Below are 12,583 nucleotides of genomic sequence, written 5' to 3'. Positions count from 1 at the left end.
ATTCAGTTAGCTTTCCCTTATTTCCCTTATTTCCCTTATTTCCCTTTCATTTATTTCTATATTGGCTTTAGTCAAGAGCAAAAGTACTGTGAGACAGACCAGCTTTGCACAGCTTTTTAATTAAGAGCAGAAACTATTATGGTATTTGCAGGACTCGATCTTTGTGGTATTTATACAAGGTGAACATTTGGGATTTTTGAGTTTTCTTGTCATGATATGCTATGGTTTTTGTGTTTATTTTCATTAAATAAATAAAGTTCATCAGTCTTAGGTTGAGACATACAGGTCTCGTAGAAGAACTACTGGATTCTTTTGTAATGTAATTTCTTTCTTATTTCTTCTAAAGTGAAAACTATTTTCTTTATTTGAAAGATTTAAAGCTAAACACATAATTACAAAAACACATTGTGTTTATCTTTAAAATAGACTCCACTTGAAAGATACAATTTCTCCATGAAAGACAAATAATAGTTCACTCTCAGGACATCTTTAAAAGCTTAAGGAATCAAAGCTAACTTGTCAAATTTAATCACTTTTGCCCAAAAAAGTGATGGTAAGGCTGGGCAAACAAACTTGAGTTATCAAGAGTCATCTTTAAACTTTTCTTTAATGAAGCAAGCTTTTCCTTTCCATTTGCATTTCCCAGCTGAATAACTTCTCATTACAGTGCACAAATAAATTTAAAGTTCAAAATAAAGAAATGCAAATAAGTTTCTATATTACAGCTGCTTAGTGAAAATGGAAACAAAATTTTTATAAGTAATTTTCTATTCATTGTTCCTATTGAATAACTCAATGGTAACATTGATAAAATTCCTTTATATTTTAAGGATAATTTTATTCCTGTCTATACTGTTATGGAGGCTTCCACTGTTGCACAACAGATGAAGAAGCATTTGTAAGATAAAACTACTCCCCTACATCTCAACTTTTCTTCTGTGAGAAAATGCACTGTGGAAAACACAGTGTATTGGGAAAACAACAGCAGACAGTGAACATGGATTTTTCGTCCTCTTTACCTCAAAGAAGCAACTAAAGCCAAAGTAACAAAGCAGAGTTGCTTTGACATGATTCCAATGCTACTCTATAGCCTGTAAGAGCAGAATTCCTCTTCAGAATTTCCTTTCTTCAGGGATTTGATCATTGTACACTTGGCAACTGTATTAATCTTGGCAGTTTCAAAAACCAAAGTGAAGTCAATTATCCAAGCACACAGCCCAAGAAGGCATGCAATGCAGGTTCTCTAAAAAGTCAGGGGGAAATAAGTCTACCTAGTCACTAATGCAGCTTTTAGTAGTCCTTCTGTCTGTTGTTTTCCTTACTTTCCATCTGCAGACTATACCTGAAGTTCAGTCCTGGGTAGTTGCCAAAATCCCTTTTTTTTTTTTTCCCACATAAGCAGTGAAACAATGAATGCCAAAGTCCTTTGATGCCACAGTTGTCTCAATTATTTCAGATTAATCTGAGGAGCATTTAAATAATGGATGTATGAGAAACAAATAACATTGAATAAGTTGAAAAACATTATTTCAATTGGTTTTGGATTGAATTAAATTCAAACATGTGTAAGTAAACTTCTTATAATCATTAATATGTTTATGAGATACTCATCACTAATATGTAATTTAATATTTTCGAAGTGCAATATTAGAGTGTTGTGAGGACAGTTCTGTTAAACAATCAATGCAGTGACAACACAAACTAAGAAGTTGCTAAAACAGTTATTGTTTGTCCTTGCATGTCTGGCATGCTTCCAGAAATAGAGTGGGATATAAGACGGCAATCACATCATGTACCACTCACCATTACAGACCACTGAGAATCTGAACAAGCAGCATGAAATATAAAATATGTTTTAGTTCAATCTAAAGCTTCATCACTAGATAAAATGATTGCTTGAAATCTTCTGGTATATATTAGGTAGCAAATGAAACACAATGATCTCCATGCTCTTTTCTTGCTTTAAGACCTGCAGAAGTCCCAGTGGCAAGTGAGAGGGTAAAGACAGAAGACATGGACATGGACAAAAAGGAAAAACAAAGAAGGGAGGAAAAAATTGAAGGATGATAGTTAAAACCTTTTATAGATTTTTTTAATCCAATTAGTGAATCAGATTTAAAAGTAAAGAAGCTATACAATAAGCTGTTGACTAGCATGTGAAGCTGTAAATAAACCAAGCTACAGGAAACACGGGTCAAATATTTTCCAGTGGAACAGTATTCCATCAGAAAATGCTAATGGAATGGAACCAAAACCTTCCATAAGAACACAACAACTTCTTTAAAAGTTTTGACAGAAACCAGGCGAAAAGGCAGGCTAAATAACCAACGTGTCTCTTCATCTTTTCTCTTGTCAGCCAGATGGAGCCTGCCAGGCTCTTTGGCTTCTAGTTTTCATAGAATCCTTGACTTCTTGCCTGATGGGCTGCCAAACAGCTGGAAATCCAGGTCTCCAGGATCTCCTAAGCTTTTTGGCTTCTCATGGTCTCCAAGCTCTCAGACAGCTGCTCTGCATGGAACTTAGGGCCCAGGGTTCCTGTGTGAGGGAGATACAGGCTACACCCTTTGCTTCCTGGCTTCCACGTTATGTGTCTTACAGAAACTGGACTCCTGTATTTGTAGATATTAAAGACCTCAGAGCAATTTGTATCAGCTCATTTAGGATCTTCAACTTGTCTGTAGGAGGCCCAAATAACTCCTGAGAGTCAGGTCACTACACTAGTCAGCCTGTGTCAAGTGTCATTGGATGACCTGGTTCTGTATGCACCCTGCAAGCACAGCAGTCACTTACAGATTCACCAAGACAGGCCTGGATTCCTGGGCTTCCTAGAGACCTGAGGACCCTGGTTCTCTGAAAGGGTTCAGAGGCAAGCAAAAAATTCCTTTTTGTCTCTCTTTTGGTACACTTTTTGATGCTTGGTTAATCAAAAATGCTTAAAAATTTGGAAGATCTAAATTCAGATACCAGGGTGTAAAAACTGCATGAAATGAGAGCAAATATAGAGAAGTAGGTACGACAGATGTAAAAAATTATGTCTAGAGAAAAAAAAATTTAAAAATGGAAAGATAGCAGTAAGAGCACTAAGTGTGAACCAAGGTTTCTGTGTAAAATTGCAAGAAGCACAGCAAGGCAAACAAAGGAACTGGAAAATGCTGTACATACAAAAGAAGGGAATTTTGACATTTTAGGCTTAACCAATAATGGTACATAAACAAAAATGCATTGGCAGTACTTAACTAAATTTTTTCAAATGTAAAACAAAGGAATAACAGTGTGCAGTATGGAGCACAATTACCTTTCTACACCATAGTTTTAAATTAGCAATATGCGCAAAGCACCTTAATGTATTTAAAACAGCAAATGGTTTAACTGTTTTTTAAATATTAGAAGAATTTCCAACTTTAACTGCATTTCTTTGTTATTCTTAGAAAAGAAATGCTCTCTGTGGTTTAATACATATGGTTATGTTAACTTCCCATAACAAGCAAAAATCTATGTAAGAATAGGTCATCAGCAACGTATTTTCTACCCATAGGTTAACTCCAGGCTGGCTGGCTGCAAAACTCACTTCCTTATTATATAATACTCTTTCAGGACTGAAGACTAATTAACCTTCCCACATACCCATTTTGTGACTCCTCTTAAATCTGGTTTAGTTTTCATTTGGTTTGGGGGGTTTCTGTGTCAGCACGGACATTCTCTTTCCTCTTATAAAAGAAATACACAGACAACTTTAGATATCTCATCATCTTTCATCACACCCATGATTGTCTCCTGTAGAACTGAAACCACGATGTATCAGAAAAGGGTGAATGTCATTCCACATGTAAATTTTAAGAAAACAGAGTAACTTTCTCCCTCTTTTCTTTCAAACCTCCAGTCTCTGACTCTGCTTAAATTATTTTGACAGATAAAACACAGCACTTTAACAGCTACTGAGAAATAATTAACTCTACCCTAGCTGAAAACACTACGACGACTCTATACATAGATGGCTTAATGAAGTTCTTTAAGAAAGCCCCACAGTTATAGCTATAAAAAGACTAAAACTGAAAGTTGGAAGCTGATATGCAGGCACATGGGACAGAAAAAAATGATGCTTGACATCACCATTTGCATTTTAATGTCTGCACCCAAAACTCTACTAAATATGAGGACAGAAAATAACCTCTAGAACTTTTTCCCCTTTTCTTTTTTTTTTTTTTATTTTATTTATTTAAAGATTCTACTAGAAAGTTCTTCTGTGAGGAAATAGGAATTTTCATACCGACTCAAGCTGGCAGTGTTCCTCTTATTGGCACAATGCATTTGGGTGATTTTTATAATAGGCCAAATTACATCTTTGTAGAATTTCTCCAAATGTTTATGTTTGGGCTGATGTATTTTGGGAGAACATTACAAGTACTGTTTTTCAAAGAAGCATCATAACCAAACATTGCTGTTCCAACATCAACAGAGTTGAGTAGACTTCTCTTATTCATTTTTCATAATCATTTGTGTTTCTTGGACAGTTCACTTACACTTTGCTAGTAGCAATGTGCCTGCAGAAGTAACTTTTCCTTCTGGAAGTAAAGAACCAACCAATTAATAACAATCTGCTTCTATTAGAATAATTCCTTTAATTCCTTTGTAACAAACAATATCACTTAGCTACATCATACTGATAAAATTCTATTCTATGGGAAGTACTCTTAAACAGATTATGGAGAGAGTAAGCATCAAAGAGAAATATGTAATCACATATGACAAAACAACCATTCTATCAGAATTTTGATTAGCTTCTAAGATGTTTAATATACAGAAAATAACCTTTAAGTTGGTTGTAAAATGAAAATATTTGTGCAGAAAAATGGATGCTGCATTACATTGCTATAAAAATTTTTTTATGATACTACTAACAAGTTCATTTTCATCTGTGAATCTTCACAACACAAAAGAGAACCACTACAGCTTCCACAAAAGAACACAAAAAAACCCCTCAGACTCCATTCTCACAGCTATTTGAAACACAGTTTGTGGTCCCAAGTACAGGCTTAGAAAGGCCAGAACACACATAACCCTTTAAACTCATGTACTTATTACTGCTTTTGAAACAAGCACTGCATAAACCAAACTGCTTCTTGGAAGATCATGCAAATTGTTGAATAACATTAACTTTGAACAAAAAACCCCCAAATTCTCTTTAGGTAGAAATAGTTGCTGCACTTCCTCAGTGTGGCTGTAGTTGCTGCTTTATACATATTTCTTTCTATTCAGTGTCAGCGGAAAGGGTATTATTGGTAGGTTTGTTTCAGTGAGCCACTTGGCCTCAGTGTCACACAAAGAACTCTTTGTGGGATCACAGATTAGCATTAGGGCAGGCAGCCAAGAGAGATGAAAGGAGAATAGCTACACTAAGGGTGTACATAGCTTGCACTCATCAAACATCCCAGGGAAAAAAATGGAAAAAAAAAAATCCATGTAATGCATAATTTCAGTAGTTGTCCTCTATTCCCTTCATTTGTGAAAAAGTGCTTTTAGTGGAAGTTCTAGCAATTTGCAGTTCTATTCTGGCACTTCAAGTCACTGAGTCCTACTCATAGGAAGCATTACCTCAGTACTGAGATGAAGTAGTATTTTAACATTCAATTACAGCAATATTGTTCAAGAGAGAGGCAGGTATATTCATATCTTTACAGAGGAGATATACACCATTAGGCATCAAAAAACTTTATTGCACTAGAGTGCACATATAGAAAAAAGGATGAAAAGATAATTCAGAATAACCAGCATGTGTAAGAAATTACAAGCAAGCTGCCATTGTAGAAATAATTAGGAAGAAATAAAAAAAAATGCTTGAGTTATCAAAAACAACACCAAAATTTCTCACTATATATCCATATATCTGTATCATCGAATCATCTACATAAATTAATAGCATCCACACAGTGCTCAATTCCAAACAGGAAACTGCCAGCAAAAAGGATGCCACAGATATCTAGCACTTTGAAGGAATTACTATTCTTTACATAGTCAGAATCTCCAATTCTGTGTAGAAGGATATATATTTCTGGTACAGTAGAGAAAAGATGCAAATGTTGCATTAAATATAGAGGTAAATCAGGAATGGAAGCCAGTACTGTACAAGGATTAAGGTATAAAGTTAGTACTCTAGGAAACTTCTAATGGAAAAGAAAACCTTGCCCATTTATTTTACCGTATGTCAGTGCTAAGAATTCAGACATGCAGCTTATCCTCACTATTTTATCTCTATTTGGAAACTGACATGAAATAAATGAATAGCTCAGTCTTCTGTACACAACTGACCTGCACAACCATGACTATTCACCACTGGCACTTTTTGTTGGCAGTCTGAGCAGAAAACCTGAAGATTACATTGGCACCGAGTCTAAAATATGCTCTGAAACCAAATGATGGTCTCTTGAGAACACAGCTGAAGTACCTCACAGTGGAGAACAACTAGAACTACCCATGCTATGCATAGCCTGTGAGTAAAAGCTTTTCTGTTTGCAGCATTGTCAGATTTTCATCATGCTTTATTCGGGAACAGTAAGCTTAGGTCCTGATAAGTTACTAAAATATATTTGCCAATACAGAAAAGACTGTAAAAACAGATTATATAATGGGCACTAGATGGAGGACTCTCCACTTTTGAAAAGTATATACATATTTTTTTAAGCAGTTAACAGAATAAAATAAAGAAAGTGCAAGTAGCAAACAGCAAAGTATTGCTGAAAATTATCCAAATGTAAAAATTATACATGAATATATATATATAACAAAACTGTTACTTTAAATACTTCTTTACCTTAGCATTTTCAACACAAGGACAAAGAGCCCAAGCCGCACTTGCTTGAACCTCTGGGTTAGGATTTTTCAACAATGACCATAGCAAGCGAACTCCATCTAGACTGTCAATTATCCTATTGCAGGAACAGACCAAAAAAGAGAACATTAATTATGGAGTATACAATGTTGAATATCAAATTATATCAGTTTGTTTGGAACACTGCTCTAAGAAACACTGGCATGATTCTGACAGACTGTTTTGCTTTATGCAAGCGCTTGTGTTTTATTGTCAGCTAATCGCCATCAACATACTCAACAAACAGTGCCCACTATAACAGATGGGTGCCAATAAATGATGTAAAGACAGAAAGTTTTCTAACTAAATCTCATTAATGTTGTTTATTTTTTTCCAGCACTGTCATTCAGAGTGCTTATAGAAGATAAAGTAAGCTACATTATAACCAGGACTCATAAACGTGAAAACAAGCATGTGACTTTTTAACGATCTGCATGCAAAGTGAAATCTGAATTTGAGCATACTGGCTTCTTTCATATAGTAACAAATACTTTCCAAAACAAATATTTATGCCCAAAACTATGTACTTAACTTTTTATTCAGTCTATGCTTAATGTATTTACCTTGCTCTACGACATATTTTAAAATACTATGTTTCTAATCAAGCATTAGAAATTAAAATGGTCACACCACAGAGCATCCTTTGTTGGGCATGAATAACGTGTAACTTGTTTCCCATATGCTCCTTCCTAACAAGACCAACACTGAGCACTATGTTATAACTACTTAAACATACTATAATCAAAGTATCTTCATGACTGGCTGAGAAATGAATTATCATCAGAATCATCTCTACACCATCTGTGTTATGTTTACATATCAATCAGGCTTGGGGATCATAACTTCACATTAGGTTCAAATGAATACCCTAAATGGAAAGGAAGGTCAGACCAAACTTAACAGCCTTTACCAACATGCCTTTTTTCAAAACTCAAAACTGTGTTAAACTAAAAGCAGATGAACTGAAGTTGAAGAAAAGCAAGTACACCTTCATTGTCTAAGCTCAAAAATAAAAAATTCCATTGCATATAATGTGTTTCTATCTTTAACTGTAAATGCTAGAGAATTCAAAACACATTTTTAAGAGAGCTTAAAAACAGCAGATAAAGCATCTCATTTGTGTTCACTATATATGCTTTGCCAAGAAATTTTAAAACTGACTATAAAATGAACTTTTTATGTAATTCTATCATCGTTTGAAGCAGAAAAAATAAATAAGGACACGAAGTCTGTCTAAAATAAGCAAGAACTTTATTCATAACATTTTTACGCAAACTGTTTAAACAACTATGTTTTTCAAAATAATACTTTTTGAACAAAGCAATGGTTAAGCTAAAAAACCTGTTTTTTAAGATCTGCCAGTTTCAGTATAGCTTAGTTTATACACACAGCTCCAAATCAATTGCAAGAAAATCATCATTCAAAGGACAAATTCAGAAGTTTCAGCAGTACAAAATAAAACAGTCGGAGCACAAACTACACAATTACACATATATGTTCATATAGTAATGATGATGTAAGTAAAAGCTTCAAAACAAACTTTTAAGTCCCTCCATACCCCAAACACTTTTAAGCAATTTTAACATTACTCTCCTGTCAATTCAGAAAGTACAAGAAATATTTTCCTATATTGGAATTAATTAAAAAGAACCCATGAATCTTTCCTCTAGTCAAGCAGAGTACTGATCATTTACCAACATGAGGTACTTCCTCCCAAGAGGGACTAAATATAAATGACCCAGGTCCAACAAGTATATAAAAATCAAGAGATAGAAGCCAAACACTGAGCTCAGATTTTTCCACCGCACTTAAAAAAACAACCCCTAGGCTGATTTATCTTTCCTTTCTATTTATTTAAAGCTTCCTTTTCAATTGGAAGTTTACTTTCATTTTCTTTTCAGTTTCCTGGTCTTCAGTATTTCAAGGTAAACTAGCTTCCCTCTATCACTAATTTGCTGAAGAAGAGTTTTGCCTTTTGCTTAAAGACTAGAAAGACCAGTTGTCTTAGATCAACAGAACCCAGTTCAGAATATGTGAAAGTATAGTTGTCTGATCATTCAACATACATAAAATTAAGCTAGGAAACAGTAGAAACAAAACAAGAGAATCTCCAAATCACATTGTTCATCACCGATTACTTGCAGTTACACTAGATTAACACAAATAAAATACACAAATGATGCTCTTAAATTCTCACTTTGGAAGAATTATCATTGTGTAACCACCATGCAAGAACAAATCTTATTTTCATCTTGCTGAGAACATCTAGAAAGCACTGCTAAAAAGTTCAATTTTCTAATCTTCCTATGGTTTCACTACACAATCCAGCAGATGAAGAAAATGGGTGCTGAATGAGTGCATTTGCCTTTACAGTAAAGGGAACATTAAAATAAATGGTCCTGAAAAATGTTTCCTCTATAAAAGTGCTTAGACATTAACTTCCTTCCTAAGTAGAAATTCCTTTTTGAAGCTGACAAAAAATACACTTTCAGTTTTCTTTACAAATAAACAAATAAAGAGAGAGGAAAATAGGCTTGTAATCTTGAAAATTTTAGCTTTGATGGCATAATGCTAAACAACATTATGATTTGCTTTTGTATATAGTTTTTGTATCTAATTTTCTTCCCACAGTGTATTATAATACTATTAGCAGGATGAAGTAATAAAGATTCTTACCACAATAAACATAAGCAAATATAAAATTTACTTTGGTTGGTATTCAATTCTGTATTAATCCATAGTTAGCACATTATTCATTATATGGCTTCAGTCACTTAAGCAATTTCTTTTATAATAAATTGTTGATATTCTGATGATAAAGTTAAACTATACTAAAATCCGGAGCAAGCAACTATGCATGGGACTGTTAAAAGACAGGCTTTTTAATAAAAATGCAAAACATTTTCATTGAAAGCTGAATGGAATCTCATTAAAGCTGAAATAATACAATATTTAGTTGATATAAAAGTCTTAATATTTAATACTTTAATGTTCAAATATTTACCTGCATTATAAAATAGTTGATCTGCTACTGTATGTATGTATGTAATGAATTGAAGGTACAGGACACAGTCAAAATCTTAACAGGCATGAAACTCACTAAAAGTAGAGCTTTATTATAAGCCCTATTATATTTACAGTCCTTCACTGTAAATACATAACAATACAGGAATATGTGGAATTCAAAAGCAAGAGCTCAGGTTGTGAAGTGTTGTGCCTCTATTCCTTAGTAAAGCAAAGGCATCTCACAATAACTGGGCGACCTCGTCTAATTCAAAGCTCTCTGTCACAGACTGATCTTGTTTGATCACTGAAATAATTTAGAATAGGTGTATATTATTCTACTCCTCAAAATAACCAAAAGAAGTTGCAATGGCAGTTAGAACTGGCTGAAGAAGCGCTCCTGTCATGTGCTCCTGTGCTGGCCAGACATGATTAGAGTAGAGTTGAAGGGATATTTTCAGCTGGTATCATTGCTCCTACCAAAAGGCAGCTGCAGGGTGTAGGACCAAAACATCTCCCTGCTTCCAAACCAGAACTTATGTATGGTGTACACAGAATAGGTCTTATGGGCAAATAATTTGAATGCAATTAAACCCATTCAGAGATTACTGCAATTTTTAAGTTACCGTGAATTGGTATTTACTATGTGACAGATTGTCAGCTAGTAAATACACTGTCAACAGTGCAGATTGGTCAACTTAAGATAACTTTTAAATTACTTTTGTTCTCTAGTTGCCTAATGAAGAGCTTTCACATTTTTTAAGAACCTCATTATCATTATATCATTGAACCTTATGAACAAGATGTGGCATACAATTCTAGAAATTTACTTTGCATTTTCAAATATATCTGAAATTAGCAAAGCTGTTAATCTGAAATAGTACTTCTGTTTCAAGTTAAAATTTAATATTGAACATTTCCAGTAGAAATGTCAAGATGAATTGCTTAAATATACATGTGTACACACAGCCTAGACATCTGTTTGTCATATCTATCATCTTTCTCTGCTAAAATGTTACTTACCAGAACTTTGAGAACTTCAGTTTAATTGCCTGCCAATTCAGACCACAAATACAAATGTAAATAAACAAAGTTATACTGACTCTGTATTGTGCTCACTGGTAAGATTACAAGGTTTAATTCTGTAAGAATGTAATCTCATCTTTTTTGAAACCACAATTTAGCATTTTTCTTAAAACTTTCACTAGTTCCTGCTGACTGCTTTGATAAATAGTATTATATACCAATGACTCAAACTCCAGCTGCTTGGCTAAAATAATTGTACATTTTAATTTATAAGATTCTAATCCCTCAGTTTTGAATGCCAGCAATGCAGTCTATGGATTTTCAAATGGAAAGGGCAAATGACACTTTAGTGTCAGTTAAAGAATAAGCACTAGTCCTTTTTTGTTAGTTAAAGAAAATTAATAACTTAGAAGAAGTTCCTCAAAAAGATAAATATTCATAAAAAATATACAGCAACATCTCTGTCAGTGGTAGTACAGCAGACCAAGTACGGAGAACAGCTTCATGCTGTCTACATGAGACTAAGGAAGTTCAGTCACATAATTATGTTAGGTTTTTTAGATAAGTCAAGTTATTTTTGGCTGTGAGAGAAGCTGGCTGCTGTTTTTTATTTTAAATAACTCAACAGAGTCAGTAAGAATCACATAATTGCTTGAAGTTGACCTGAAGTAAAGGATTGGTGCAGAAAAATAATACTAAGTGTACCTTCCGTTCAGTAGTAGCAGAAGCCAGTGTCAACTAGGAAACATAGCAGAAATTCAACATATAAAAGACTTACAGAAGATGTAGATTCACCTATGCCTATGTATTAGTCTCTCTTCGTCAGTGCAAGCTTCTTCCATGGAACATAAGATAATCACAACAGTATTTCCCTCAGAATATAATTGCACTGCTTCATAGAACATTCTCAGCTTTTTCTAGTCCATAATTATGCTTTATTTCTTATATTAATCACAACCTCTTCATTATATATCTGAATCATTTACAGAAATTATGTGAGCTCTACTCTTGGTCTGTATGGTCTTCACATACCTACTGCTGCAAGGATAAGCACATTCAAAGAAGAAGACTGCTAAACTGAATATTTAGTCTCTAAGCCACAATTTGTTAAACACACTTGAAGCTAATGAAATGTAAGAATATTAAAAAAAAGTTATAAAACTAAAAAAAATTACACTGTAAACAGAGATTGTCTGTACCACATGACAAAAATCCCCTGAGCCTCAAGACCTGCCAGCCAAATTTGGTAGGAAAAAGGCAGTGGAGAAGACTGATTACCTAGAACCTGTCAAACCATTCTGAGAAATAAGTGATTATGAAATAAAAAACATAATAGGGATCCAGCTACGTGACAGACCATAAAAACCTAAGCATCAACCTGTTGCAATAGAAAATTCTCAACACCTTTATATACCTACAGGCTTCGCTTCACTTCTTTCTAAAAGGTAATCTTGGAATATTTCCAAACCCTTTTTAAGATGTGTCTTTTTGGTTAAGAACTTCATAAAATATTTACAGAAAGAGACTGACCTCCCCAGTAGTTTCTAACAAGGTTATTTATTGTTTTAGCCCTCAATTTTGTAAACAGAAAAGAGTCATACTACAGACTGTGTGTGTGTGTGTGTCTGTGTGTATTTCATGTCTTTGGTGACTTGTTCTTCCCCAGAAGGAGAGCACTTTGGATGAGGA

The 12,583-nt window shown here is 34.1% G+C and overlaps 1 protein-coding gene across 2 annotated transcripts in view; it reads right to left on the bottom strand.

Moving 5' to 3' along the window:
- ODAD2 (outer dynein arm docking complex subunit 2) overlaps positions 1–12,583 on the bottom strand; it is a 71,042-nt gene that overhangs the window by 26,829 nt on the left and 31,630 nt on the right. For both annotated transcript variants that reach the window (XM_058832903.1, XM_058832901.1), the window contains exon 16: positions 6,809–6,923. In XM_058832903.1, the coding sequence (XP_058688886.1) occupies positions 6,809–6,923 (115 nt within the window). The remainder of the gene's footprint in view (positions 1–6,808; positions 6,924–12,583) is intronic.

This window comes from Poecile atricapillus, chromosome 2, assembly GCF_030490865.1.
Source record: "Poecile atricapillus isolate bPoeAtr1 chromosome 2, bPoeAtr1.hap1, whole genome shotgun sequence".
In the NCBI taxonomy this organism is placed as follows: Eukaryota; Metazoa; Chordata; class Aves; order Passeriformes; family Paridae; genus Poecile; species Poecile atricapillus.
Note: the sequence above shows the minus strand (reverse complement) of the source record. Positions and strands in the feature narration are given on the sequence as shown.